The sequence below is a fragment of the Xiphophorus couchianus genome, chromosome 24 (assembly GCF_001444195.1).
Source record: "Xiphophorus couchianus chromosome 24, X_couchianus-1.0, whole genome shotgun sequence".
Lineage (NCBI taxonomy): Eukaryota > Metazoa > Chordata > Actinopteri > Cyprinodontiformes > Poeciliidae > Xiphophorus > Xiphophorus couchianus.
Window position 1 is genome coordinate 7,201,325 of NC_040251.1, and position 13,983 is coordinate 7,215,307.

Genomic DNA, 13,983 nt, shown 5'->3' on the forward strand with positions numbered 1-13,983 from the left:
CTGGAAGTTTGACTGTAACAGTTGAGTTTAATTCAAACCCAACGTTACAGTAAGACCTGTGTTGTGAGGAGACGTTCATGTCTGAAGCTCCTTCCTGCAAGCAAACAGCTCACACTGCAGTTTCTGTGTGGAAACGTCTGAAGCACAATGTTCCATTCACAAAGTCTTCTCATGCAAAAATGATGAGACATAGATTAGTTTTCCGGCTAAAGCCAAGACCAAGAGAAGCAGATTTAATCCCACATTAAAGGACTTTAATCTGGAAATGTTTCTGAGTTCTTGGGAATGTCGGGTCTCACCTGGATTTACCTGGATTAATGCTGCACTCAGGAATCAGGAGGATAACGGAAATTTAAGATAAATTAATCATGTTAAAGGTTTCATAAAACACAGACTGTTTCTTAAAGAGTTTCCAGTTTAGCACACTGTAAAACATTTCAGCCGGTTTAGTTGTGTTACTAACTTTTACTCTTTAAGTCAAATAAATCTGGAAACAGATTTATTAGTTACAGTAGTAAGTTGTGTTAACTTTTCATTAATTTTGTTATATCTCCAGGATTTGAGTAAACAAGGATTTTTAAGTTAAAATCTGAATAATTCAACGTTCTGATCTGGGATGGATGATCAATATCAAATTTATTTATAAATCAGATTTAAAACAGTTAAAACTGCAATACATGCTGTACAGACATCAGTAATTACACCACTTATAATAAAACGAAAACAAACATAAATAAAATTACAAATACTTAAATGCCTTCTTAGTCTCCCTGCATCAGTAGTTAGTTAATTTTTCTATCTATTTTAATTATTTAAATTTTTGTTTACTTATTTTTTGTCTGTTTAGGCTGCTGTCAGATTTAATTTATTGTTTACGGTTTATTTTGTACTCTGGCTGATATTGTATGTTATTGTCTCTGTCATGTCAGCTTTGCAAAAAAAAGGTCAATAAATATAAAATTTAAAAATAAAAATGGTCTTTAGAAGAACCTTAAAATCGCCTAAACTTTTTATCAGTATAAAAACCCAGAGTCTGGATCGTGGAGTGTTTAATGACTTTTGGTTATTTGATCTCGTTGAAGATATTTAAATAAGTTTGAGCCATTTAGGCTTTTTAAAACCAGTTGAGTCGGATGCTGGGAACCAGCAGCGTTGATATTTGCTCTGGTTTTGGGATGTTCCTCTGTGATTTGTGCTTTCCTTGTGTTCTCAGTGCAAACGCCTCCCAAACTGACGGTGGTTCCCAGATCGGTGACGGCGTTTTCCCGAGAAGACATCGTTCTGACCTGCAACGCCACCGGCAGCCCGACCCCGCTGTGAGTGCGCCGCCTCTCCCACAAACGCTCACGTCCTGTTTGCTGTTCATTTCCTCCCTCTGACATTCAGGTCACCATGGAAACAAATATACGCTTAACAAAATCAGAGGAAAACATTTTCCATCTCACGCCGTCTTGTCTGACAACACTTCCTCTCATTTGGTTTTCTTCAGGACTTAATGTCATAAGAAAACGCTAAAAATAAACGACATCTGGAAAAGTTGCAGGCGACTCAAGCGGCGGCGTGGCCGACGCTCCAGGACGAGATTCTCGATTATTTTACCAAACATTTATCATAAAAACTGTTCTACCTGGAAAGCTTTTCTCAGAAATAAAAACTGAAATTTGATGAACTATTTTCATCGAAGTCAGCAGATATTTAATTTGCTTTTAAAGTTTCTCTGAAGGCGAAACTCAGACGGTGGAAACGTGTTGAACCAACTCAGCTGCACATCAACTGGAAATCAGAAAAACTGTTTCTGGTCTCAGCGACACGACGAACTGGTACCAGCAGCACAGCAGTGGATGGTTTCTCAAAAAATAAAAAATACTTTTAGAACAACTGCAGGAAAAATCTCAGAAGTCAAAATAGATTTAAAAAGCTAACGGAGAGTAAATCATAATCGATTATTTTAGTAATTGATTACTATTCGGATGAAAATTGGCCCTCTGCAGAATTTTCATTTAACCAATTTAGCCTTTTTTATACAATATTAGAAACCTTTCAGTATGCAAACAAATAATTTATTCATTTTTTGAATAAGAAAATAAACATTTTATTGCCTAAAATGCAATAAGAGCGTTAAGGATGTGAAAAGTTCAGCTGTTTCTGCTTGACTTGACATCAGCGCAGTAAAGGGCCGATCTGAGGATTATTTTTTATATGATCTGATTAATAATTGATAGTAAAAGGAGCTTAATAAGATATTTTTTACAGATGTGGATCTGGGTAAAACAGATTTACAGACTAAAATTTATTTTGAAATCTTAAATTCAAACTGTTTATATTATTTGTAAAGTTTTGTCTCAATTGCTGCTCTGATGATACTCCAATTATCGATTAGCTAATGATTATTTCAATAATCGATCGATTGGATTATGCTTCCAGCCTTATCAGCCAGACTGCAAACTGTTTTTTATGTTTTGATAACCGATCTGACACAAACGCCACTGAATGAGTCGGGTCATCTCGAGTGCTCCCCGTCGCCGCGGTAACCGTTTCTCATCCTGTACTCTGTGTTACTTTTGACTTTCTCTCTCCTCTGCATGTAGGATCCGCTGGGTGAAGGATGGGGTCCAGTTCGGCCCAGAGAAGAGCGGTTCTGGAAAGATTAACGCCTCAGAAGATGAAGAAACGATGGAGCTGGAGTCTTACGCTGGCGTCTACCAATGCTTCGCCTCCAACGACCTGGGCACCGCCATGACACAGACCGTAGAGGTCATAGTGGAGCGTGAGTCTCACAGCAGAGATCAGGAAAACCGTTCTGGTTCTGGTTGATCTGGACCGACCACCTGACCCGGCTGCACTGTGAGGCTCTGTTCAATGGGAAACGTCTCCTGTTGCTCTGGCAACTGTTTCCTAGGAACAGATTTATCGCTCAGGCATGAGGTTGCAGTTTTAGTGGTGGGAGGTCCATGTTTAACTCTCTGTGGCGCAATAAGCAATAAATCAATTAGCCGCATGATCAATTAAAACAAGATCAATAATTTCCATCTGCATGATTTATTGTGTTTCTCTTTCTACCAAAAACTGGATGATAAAATTCTTCAGTCTGGTGTTTTTGTCTCAATTAAACCTTTTTATGAAGGATAATTTGGTTTACAGAGACTCCATAATTCATTTTATTTGTTGTTTTGTTTATTTATTTTAAAATGTTTTCCAGCTCCAGTATTAAATGTTCATTAGAATTGAAAGTTTATTGATCTGGATGATTATGTCATTATCGTTACATGTGATAGATTTTTTCTGGTGTTTTGTGTTTCAGCTCATCCGGTTGTAGCAAAAGAAAACGAAGTGGATAAGTCGGCGTATGAATCAGAGAGCCTGATCCTGACCTGTAACCCTCCGAAGAGGTCGACGCCTCCGTACATCTACTGGATGGGAACCAGTCAGTATTTCCTTCTGTTCACGGTTTTCTCACAGCTCTTTTGATAAACCGGGTTTAGGTGAAAATCTGGATGGTTTGCGTGAAGGAAAGGTATTTATTTCATTTACGATGAAGTAAAAACCACTTCAACAATTCACCAAACACAACTACAAATGAATAAACACAACATTAGCAAAGGGAAGTGGTTGGTCTAACTGGAAACCAGAGACGTTGCTGATTGAACGATTCCACTTTTTTATCTGAGAACCTCAAGTTATTCTGGTTTTGGCTCATTTGCTTCACTGATGATCCAAACGTAACTAAGTCTATCCAGGAATTTTGAGACAGGATGTAAATCTCAGCCTTTTCACAGTTTGGGCAGTAGGTGGCACTGTGACTGACTGACTGCAGATCTAAACAGAGAGGGAGCGAATGCCAGAATAATTTACGGTTCTGAAGTCCAAAGTGGAATCGTCCAGTCAGAGATGTCTCAGGTTTTTTCTTTTTAAATTTGTGTTTGTATTTAGTGACTTGTTGGAGTGGTTTCACCGCAGATCTTACAAAATGAAGTTTGAGTTTCTCTGTTTTCCACAGAGATGCGTCACATTCCCCAGAATGAGAGAGTGATGATCGGCCTGGACGGAAACTTGTACTTCGCCAACCTCATTAAGACCGACAGCAGAAGCGACTACAACTGCTACGCCCAGTACACTGCAGCCAGGACTATTATCCCAGTGACTGTGGCTAGGCTCACCGTCCAATCAAGTAAGGGCTCACACACACACACACACACACCCACACACACTCACACATCATATGTTCACTCGCCTGGCATATCTATGGCTACGTTCACACTGCAGCCAAAGAATCTAACTCTGGTCCGCCTGTACACCTCGGTCTCAGTTTGATTAAAGTGAACTTTGAATGCATGTGTAAACGCCAAGCGGACCGGACAGTTCGCTCCACAAGCAGGAAGTGGACTACAGCGTAGGGCATTCTGGGTAAATGCAAACAAAACAAAACAAATGTGCTAGCTTAGCAGCAGAAATGGCTCCTGGTCTTCAGCCAAAGACTGAAGAGAAATCCTCCAACCGCTAAACTCTGTCGCCTCCATCTTGTTTCCATCTGGTGAAGAAGGAAGTTGCTCTCAGTGTCTTCAGAGGATTATGTGTCATTTCCTTCAGTGGTTCTTGGTGCAGCGCCCCCCCAGGCCAGGAGGGGAACAGGTTGGTTTGACTCGGAGAACCACAGCAGCTGGAGGTGGAGCAGATGATGGAGTTCTGGTTCCAGTAGAACCGGGTCTACCGGACTTATCACCTTATGGATTCTTGTTTTTCTTTCCCAGGTAACGAAGTCGTTCGTGGAAGAAAACCAGATTTACTCCAACCCCATGGCTCCCACACCGCAGTGCAGGCCCTCAGGGGTCAAAGTGTCACCCTCGAATGTATCCCCAAAGGCCTGTAAGAATCCCAGAATGCTTTGCTGAAGTGTGTGTGTGTTCAGTATTTATAAAGTATGACTGAAAGTTCAGCATCTCTTTGGTGCGTCTCTTTATCAACATGCCTGAATCACATAACTTGGTCATTAGCAAGACTGGCAAACCTGATTGCATGAGGAGGGAATTCAGTCTTTTGATGCAAGAGTGTTGAACTTTGGGTAAAGGACGCAGAAACTTTCTTTATCTCTCTACCTCCAGTTCTGATGCCACACAGCAGGGCAAAGTGATGGCCGTGTCCTGCAACTCGTAGATTTCTCTCTGGTTCAGCTCAGCTAGCTCATTAGCAGAGCTCTGTAGAGCTGGACTGCATGTTGGTGAGGAAGTTTCACTATTTGATGCCAGTGTGAAGGACAAGGGACTGAAGCCGTTCAGCGATTTATAAACTACCAGCAGTAGTTTAACATCTTTTCTCTCAGTGAATGACTGTAGAACTGGGTGATGTCTCTATCCTCCTGGTTCTAGTCAGAACTCCAGCAGCAGCGTTCTGGACCGCTGGTTTGTCAGTCAGACCTGCTGCAGGAATCAAAGCCACTAAAGAGAAACTAAAGTTTCTGTGATCTGAGACTTCAGTCCTGGAGATTTTCCTCCGGTGATAGAAGGTCGACTTTGGAACCGACTTTATGTGGCTCTGAAGGTACAGGTCAGAGGTCAGCCTGATCTCTAGTTTCCAGCTGTAATAACTGAAGCTGTGTGGTGACTCTAGATCTATAACTCTAGATCGTTCCTCTTTAGGTCCAAAGATAATAACTTCAGTTTTGTTTCTGTTCAGCAGGAGAAAGTTTTGGTACATCCATTTATCTGTTCAGTGATTGGACAGTTCAGAGTCACCTGGTGACTTTGTGATGTAGAGCTGTGTTTTATCCCCGTAGCTATGGTAGCTAATCGTATTTCCTGTTATAACCTGAGCTAGTGCAGATATTAAATAAGAGGGGTCCTGGGATTGAGTCCTGGGGTACCCCACATGACCCCACAGGACCCCACATTGACCCCACAGGATCCCACATGACCTCACATGACCTCACATGACCCCACAGGATCCCACATGACCTCACATGACCCCACAGGATCCCACATGACCTCACATGACCCCACATGACCTCACATGACCCCACATGACCTCACATGACCCCACATTGACCCCACATGACCCCACACGACCTCACATGACCCCACAGGATCCCACATGACCTCACATGACCCCACAGGATCCCACATGACCTCACATGACCCCACATGACCCCACATGACCCCACATTGACCCCACATGACCCCACATGACCCCACATTGACCCCACATTGACCCCACAGGATCCCACATGACCCCACATGACCTCACATGACCCCACAGGATCCCACATGACCTCACATGACCCCACATGACCTCACATGACCCCACATGACTCGACAGTCTGCTTCTTTCCTGTGATTATCTGCATTTATTCACATCTGATTCCCGTCATTCGGGTTGACCTCATCAGGCCGTTTTGTTTCTTCCTGCCCTGCGTCTCTGCAGGCCGACTCCCTGGGTGGAGTGGCAGAAGACAGACGGCGACTTGAAGACCACGAGTGCCTCGCTGGACAGCTTCGACCGCTGGCTTTACTTCGACAGCATCACCGAGGACGACGACGGCGAGTACCGGTGCAGGGCGCACAACGTCCACGGGAATGCTACACATTCCTTCACCGTCACTGTGAAAGGTGAAAGAGAAACGAAAACATTTCAGCAACACAAAGACAAACCAGCAGGTTCAACACGGAGTCACACAGTTCAACGCTCTCTGGCTCTGCATGCTCCAGTCAGAAGGTCAAAGGTGAAAAAAGACGCCAGGACGATCAGAAGATGAAACAAATGTGGTTTGAATAGAAGAGTTAAAGGAGAAACCGATCCGATCCATAAAGGTCGATCTATTTAATCTAGTTCTATGCTTTGTTCTCTGAGCGAGTCGCACCTTCAGATTTAAGTTTGTTGTTCTTCTTTCTTATGTTATAACAACGTTAAACATATGAGATATTTATATATATGTTACATCTTCACACAAATACGTCTCACGTTACGGAAGCCGATAAGTAAATGAACTACTGAGAAACGGTTCTTGATCCCTCTACTTGTTAATTTATTTTATAATTATTAAAGCCTTAAATGAAATTTCACTTATTTGGATGTTTTATGACGGTAAAGTCTGTGTGTCTGTCCAGCGGCTCCCTACTGGGTGAAGGAGTTCCCAGAGCTGACGTACGCGCCGGGGGAAACCGTGAGGCTGGACTGCCTGGCCAAGGGGAATCCCGAACCCGCCATCACCTGGAGAATCAACGGCGAGCCGCTCACAGGTGGGTCACAATTCACCCTGTCCTTTTACTACTTTAAACCGAATATTTATCATAAAAACAACCAAAAATACTAATTTATCTGATCAGAATTAATCTTTTCTTTTGTAGAGAAGACTTACAAAGTCATACAGAAATTATTCTGAAGGAACAAGTGACCTGAAACATTTCCTTTCACTCAGTTTCTCTTCGATTGCATTATCCTGTAAATTAAAGGTTGAGACGAACATTAGAGACGATCTGGCACCGCTCAGTCTGACTTCTGTCCCGAAGAGCAAAATAAGATCAGCCTTACCCAGACAGAAACGTTTTAGATAAACGTCCAGAGAAAGACACTTTCCACCGGAGAAAAATATAAAACTGAAGACACAAAAGGAAAAATGCAAAAAAGATATAAATGAAAGGACAAGAGGATAAAACGAGTAGGAAGTTTGGGTAAAACACAGAGATTAAGTAAAGAGGAAAGATTAAGACATTTTGATCTAAGAAGATAAATTAAAGATGGGTGAAAATAAACAATGTGTGACATCAACAAAGAATCCAAGAAAAAAATTATGAAATAAGAAATAAAGCAAAGAAAGAACCTTCAAAAATACAGAAAACTGTTTTAAAAGAAGACCAGAATGAAAAATAACATGACAAACATTTTATTGTCCATGAAGGGAAACAGTCTGAGAGCAGAAGCAACTGAAAAACACAAACACAATAAGATAAAAACAGAAACGTGGAGCGCAGATCAGAGGAACACAGTTCAGACCGTATTAACGATTTAAAGCAGCAGCATCTAAAAATAAAACAGATAAGTAATTAAATTAACGTACAAGATAAAAACAACTGAAATGCATTAAAGGTTTCTCTGCCACAGTAAACTCAGACCAGTAATGGAGGACAGAAGAAGTTTAAAACGGGGAATTTAGCAACAAATGGCTGAAAATGGTGGTAATAATTCAGTCACTAAACAGAAAATGGGAAAAAATAGGAATAAAGAAGATAGAAAGAAACTTGTCCCAATAAGCAATAAATCAGTTAATCACCTGATAAATAAATAAAATTTAAAAAAACAGAATAATTTTCATCTGCATGATTTATTGTTTTTTTCTACCAAAAACTGGAGGATGAAAGTTTTCAGTCTGGAGTTTTGTAAATTATTTAGAATAATTTTGTTTTCAGAGTCTTCAGAATGAATTTTATTTGTTGTTTGTTTTATTTATTTATTTTGGATATTTAAAATGTCGTTGATGTTGGTTAGAATTTAAAGCTTATTGATCTTCAGAATGTGTTTTTGTATTATTATCATACATTTACCATTATGTTGCCTTAAAATGGTCTCAAAGCAACAATATTATTGTTTATCGCGATAACCTCTGGACAGTTTATGTGCCAGTCCTTCACAGAACTCTGATTACAAATAATCATCGCTGATGCAGCGAGCCAGCAGCAGGAAGAGTTGCCGTCTTATTGTGCCGGTTTTTCTTCTTCTCTCTCCTCTTCCGCCATCTTTCTTTTCGGTGTAAATCCCTGGGCAGCGGTGGACGAGGATCCTCGCCGCAGCGTGACCGGCAGCGCGCTGATCCTGAGGGACGTGGTCGTTTCTGACACGGCCATCTATCAGTGTGAAGCCGCCAACGTTCACGGCTCCATCCTGCAGAACATCAACCTGTTTGTCGTCGGTGGGAACGCGTCACACTCTGCTGTGTGTAAAATCACTGTCATGCTCCAGAATGTGTGGATGAGTCTGGTTCTGTCCTGCAGAGCTCCCGCCTCAGATCCTGTCTTCTGATGGGATTGTGTACAAAGTGTTTGAAGGTGAACAAGTCAGCATGGACTGCGAGTCGTTTGGGGCTCCCCGACCTCAGATTACATGGTGAGAAGCACAGAGAATTTAATCTAGAACAAAAAAACTCAAATCAAGGTGAGAATTTAAAGTTCTGTACACCAAAGTGATTCCACATAATGATAATGTACTAATAAGCAAATAAAATGAAGCAACTTTGATGACTTTTTCAGCACAAACCCATGTGAAAAGAAAAATACCTCAATAAATTTAGTCAGATTAGTTTCTGGGATTAATATTTGTGGGTATTAGTTCATGAGTGCCAGATATAGTATAAATAAATACTACTTAAGTCAAGTCAAAGTCATTTGTACAGCGCACTTTAGCTTAGAGGGAAGTTCAAAGTGATAAAATAAACAGAAATAATGATTTTAAAAAACATTACAGTGGGATAAAAGTTGTAATCCAGACAAGAATTCATCTACTTTCTAGTTATTAGTCAAAGGCGACTCTAAACAAATGGGTTTCAGCTGTGGTGGGAACCGCTAACTTTAAAGCTAGCTGCGCTAATGCTAATGCTCTAATCATATCAGTCAAGTTTATTTGTACCGCACATTTCAGCAACGAGGCAGTTCAAAGTGCTTTATGTTTTCAAACATCATGAAAACATAAAAATATCATAAACACGTCATAATCATTATGTTAACATTAAAGCGCTAAAGTTAGTTATAACTTTAGTCAGGCTAATGCTAAAGCGCTAAAGCTACCTATAACTTTAGTCAGGCTAATGCTAAAGCGCTAAAGTTAGTTATAACTTTAGTCAGGCTAATGCTAAAGCGCTAAAGTTAGTTATAACTTTAGTCAGGCTAATGCTAAAGCGCTAAAGTTAGTTATAACTTTAGTCAGGCTAATGCTAAAGCAGCGACTGCTTCTCTGTGTTCAGGCTGCGTGAGGACACCGTTCCTCTGCTGTTGGATAATCGCGTTTCCTTATTCACCAATGGGACGGTTGAACTGGTCAACGTCACCCATGAGGACAGCGGCGCCTACACCTGCTCTGTTGACAACACCGACATCTCCATCACCGCTAACCTGGAAGTCTTCAGTGAGGGAGTTTTCAGCTTTCTTCTCCTTTTAATTGCTGTTTATGTCATATTTATTTACTTTAATGCTCTTATGAATATAAAACTCCCTCATGAGTAAAGGTGATTTGAAAGATGTCCAAAATAAAATGTGATGGTTCCTCTCTCTTCCAGATCAAACTGTGATTCTTAAAGGTCCGCTGGACGTTCACGTCCGCCGGGGACAAACTGCTTACCTGGACTGTCACTTCTACAAAGATCCTCGGCTGCGTGCCAACGTCCAGTGGAAAAAAGACGGACAGCACCTGAACTTCCCAATGCCTAACAAGTAAACGCCCACAAACCCGAACATGCATGAAAACACACTGGCAACAGACTGGTTCTGCTGAGGGGGAGCCCGTCCAGAATCTGGATTATTCTAACACTATTTCATCCAGTCATATTTATCAGGCTTTGGTTGTTTGTAAGGCTGAGCAATATGACTGAAAAACATATCAGCACTTCGTATCAGTCAATATTAGTAATTATTGATATCGACTGAAATACTGACCAACTGGTGGAATGATCCATCCTGTTTTATCTTGTTTTTTCTCCAAGCCGTTCTTTATTTTTAAGCAGTTATGAGACAAAACATTAAGCTACTGTTGTGGAAGATACTCAGCGGGTTGTTGCTAGGCAACCAAAGAGCGAGCGAGTTAGCTGAAGCCACTCGCCTTGTTTAGCTGGCTGTGAGAGGTTTAGCGGCTGAAGTCTTTCCTCTGCCTACATTTCCCAGAAAGCTGTGCTGTTCTGCATTGGAATTCAGTGAATATTCTTCAGACTCATTAGATTTTATTTTTACATCTGGAAATTTTGCGCATAAGCACAAACTAAAGACTGTTCTTTAGGTGTTTTTAATTTAGTGCAGTGTGGCACAGCAAAGGGAAAAATAACAGAAAAACCATTAAAGAATAACCCAAAACAACTCGTACTCCTCTTTTTCTCGCTCTGTCTCAGCTGTGCTACTCAGACTTGTTGCCATAGCAACAGGTCCACTAGTGTATCAGGATTTAAAAAACAGTCAAACATTTCCCACACAAAGAACAGAACATTCAGTGTGTCACAGCTTTATGTTTTTATGCTTGATGTTTGTTTTTACTAATGTTTGCGATTATTAATAAGTGTAGATTAGCCTCCGCTGCTATTAGCTAAGCTAACGCAGCCATAGTTGATTAGTCAAGTTAGTTGGTGTTAAGTTAGTTGGTGTTATGTTGCCTTTTTTTATTGTAACGGATTCCACATCCCATCTACATGTCACGGTTGTCATAGTCAAGCTAGCATAACTGAACTACTTCCCTCTCCCTCACTATTTTTTTTCCTGAACTTGTTACCCAGTTGTAGTGTTGACGATTAGTAGCAAAGCGCTGCGTCCCTTTTTCTTTTATATATTACGGATGCATTTAATATTTATCTCTTTAAGTTGATCATTTGACAGCTAAAACCGATGCTAGTCATTGTTAGCCAGCAGCTGTTCGTCCTCAGGGAGTTTGGGGCGGGATCTTTTGTGTGACATCATGTTGCAACATGTCTATATATTTAATAGTCTGTCAGACATATTATCTATTGATATTGATCCTGTCTGCTGCGATGTATATTATTATTGATGTATTGTCCAGTTGTTTGATATTTGCATCACTTTTCTGCTTGTTTTTTCTCTAGATCCAGGTACAATCTCCACAAGAACCACACCTTACAGGTGAAAAAAGCCCAACAAGACGACACAGGAAAGTTTTCCTGTGAGGTCAGAACCGACCCAGTGGGCCAGGTGATGGCCACCGGCTCCATCACTGTGTTAGGTATGGAAGTCGCTTTATTTTAGTTTATTGGCTTTACCAATAAAAATGACGTCGATCATTTCTGCTGAAAAGTAAAACATTGGTTGAATATCCAGTATGCAACTTCCTACAACCAGTTGTGCTGCAACTCAGCAGTGAACTCACCGAACTTTTAAAATTCCTCTGCATTAAAAAATATGAGCTAAAATAAATTGCTAAAAGCTCTGAGCTAAGATTAGATTCATGGTGAAGATGGGATGCATGTGAACTTCTAACTGGAGCCACTTTCTGGGCCCGCAGCTCCACCGGACCCCCCCGGCTCTGTATCGCTGTCCCCCATTGAGGACTACAGCGCCACCCTCAGCTGGATCCCAGGATCTTCACACAACAGCCCCATAACAGGTAGAGAGGAGAAAAACTCAGACGCATCTGTTTGGTTTGGATTTCTAAAAAAAAGTCACCTGAGCTTCATTTCACTGGATTATCGTCCACATGAAGGAGTTCAAACCGGAAACTCAAACACAGTTCGGCCTTTTCTTTATTTTCCTTCCTACGTTTTTGGCGTAGCATCGTGTTAAAATGCAACAGCGCCTCCTGTGGTCACAGAATGTGGTGCAACACCGGCGTAATTTGAGTGAAATTTTGATCTTGTGCACGTAGATGTTCACACACTGGCTAGTGACGCAACACAAGAAAGTTTAAAATGTCGAGGAAAACTTCCATCTTTCATCGTTGTTTGTCAAAATGGTATTTAGATTAATCTGTGTTATGTAAGATTAATAGGTTAATATTTTCAGATTAATCGTGCGTTAAGGCGTTATTGCTTACGGCCCGAGTTTCTGCCTTTAGAGTTCATCGTTGAAGCTGAGGAGAAGCCGCAGACGGACAGCGGCGCCGCGGCGTGGAGGAATTGGACGACGGTTCCTGGAGACTTCAGCCACTTCCAGCTCAGCCTGCAGCCGTTCTGCCGCTACCGCTTCAGGGTCACCGCCGTGAACAAACTGGGCCGAAGCAAAGCCAGCGAGCCAACCGAGCCGCGCAGCATTCCGCCTGCAGGTGAACCTGAACGAGGAGTATTTTTACTACACTGTACTGTTTACTTCTACTTGAGTAATTTTACTATGAAGTATCTCTACACAGTGGGATTTTCTTCCCTCTGGAGGAAAAACAAACATGTTTTAACCAAAAATTGCAGTTTTTGTTAAAGTTTCATAAGTTTTTCATTGAAATAAATTGATTTATTATTTTTTGATGATGCAATTTTTAGATATAAAATTATTGACAGTTTGATCAGTTACATGAGTAGACTTTTTACCAAATACTTTCTAGAGTAATTTCCTGGACAGCTTCTTTTATTTTTACTTGAGTAAAAATATGTTGAAGTATTTCTAGTATTACAGTCGGTTCTTTAGGAAACGAGTTGAAATGAAAATCCTAATTTTTTCTCCGCTTCTCTTTCCCACAGCGCCACGTTCGAACCCCACGAATGTTCGCACCAACTCCACAGAGCCGGGCGTTCTGCTTATCACCTGGGATGTGAGTGGCTCAGCGCTTCGCTTCCAAACAGGAAATGCTTCCAAACTTCAACCGAATCTGTTGGTTTTCCTCCGCAGGAGATGGAAAAACGTCTCCATAACGGCCAGGACTTCCAGTACCGGGTGTACTGGAGGGAGGCCGACAATAAAAATGCAGACTGGAACTGGTCCTACGTCAAGTCTCCGCCGTTCACGGTGAACAACACGGGAACCTTCACACCGTTTGAGATCAAAGTCCAGGCTGTCAACGCGATTGAGTCGGGACCGACTCCCGAGGCGAACACTGGACACTCTGGGGAGGACAGTACGTCTCCTGATTATTTACTTATTACAGTCAGGAAGTTCAACTTTCTAACTCTGACAGTTACTATGATGCATTTGGAACGTTTAAAATTCTAATTTTTGACTTCAGTTTGAGATTATTTTTCAAATTTTGTAGAAAAATAGCCACTTTGGGCTCCACTGGTTGACTGGTTTAGAATAAGGCTATAAAATAGCAACATGTGTGGATACTGTATGTCATTAGATTCCTGAAAAAATACAGTAAAATTTG

General features: G+C 41.2%; 1 protein-coding gene across 6 annotated transcripts in view; it reads left to right on the forward strand.

The window, feature by feature from the left end:
• The window catches only part of LOC114140282 (neural cell adhesion molecule L1.1-like), a 46,333-nt gene that overhangs the window by 22,154 nt on the left and 10,196 nt on the right, over positions 1–13,983 (forward strand). For all 6 annotated transcript variants that reach the window (XM_028010049.1, XM_028010047.1, XM_028010051.1 and 3 more), the window contains 16 exons: positions 1,214–1,316; positions 2,589–2,767; positions 3,302–3,424; positions 3,998–4,168; positions 4,749–4,863; positions 6,415–6,599; positions 7,098–7,229; positions 8,753–8,896; positions 8,979–9,090; positions 9,944–10,104; positions 10,256–10,409; positions 11,780–11,916; positions 12,196–12,297; positions 12,745–12,951; positions 13,361–13,431; positions 13,509–13,734. In XM_028010049.1, coding sequence (XP_027865850.1) covers positions 1,214–1,316; positions 2,589–2,767; positions 3,302–3,424; positions 3,998–4,168; positions 4,749–4,863; positions 6,415–6,599; positions 7,098–7,229; positions 8,753–8,896; positions 8,979–9,090; positions 9,944–10,104; positions 10,256–10,409; positions 11,780–11,916; positions 12,196–12,297; positions 12,745–12,951; positions 13,361–13,431; positions 13,509–13,734 — 2,322 coding nt within the window. The remainder of the gene's footprint in view (positions 1–1,213; positions 1,317–2,588; positions 2,768–3,301; positions 3,425–3,997; positions 4,169–4,748; positions 4,864–6,414; positions 6,600–7,097; positions 7,230–8,752; positions 8,897–8,978; positions 9,091–9,943; positions 10,105–10,255; positions 10,410–11,779; positions 11,917–12,195; positions 12,298–12,744; positions 12,952–13,360; positions 13,432–13,508; positions 13,735–13,983) is intronic.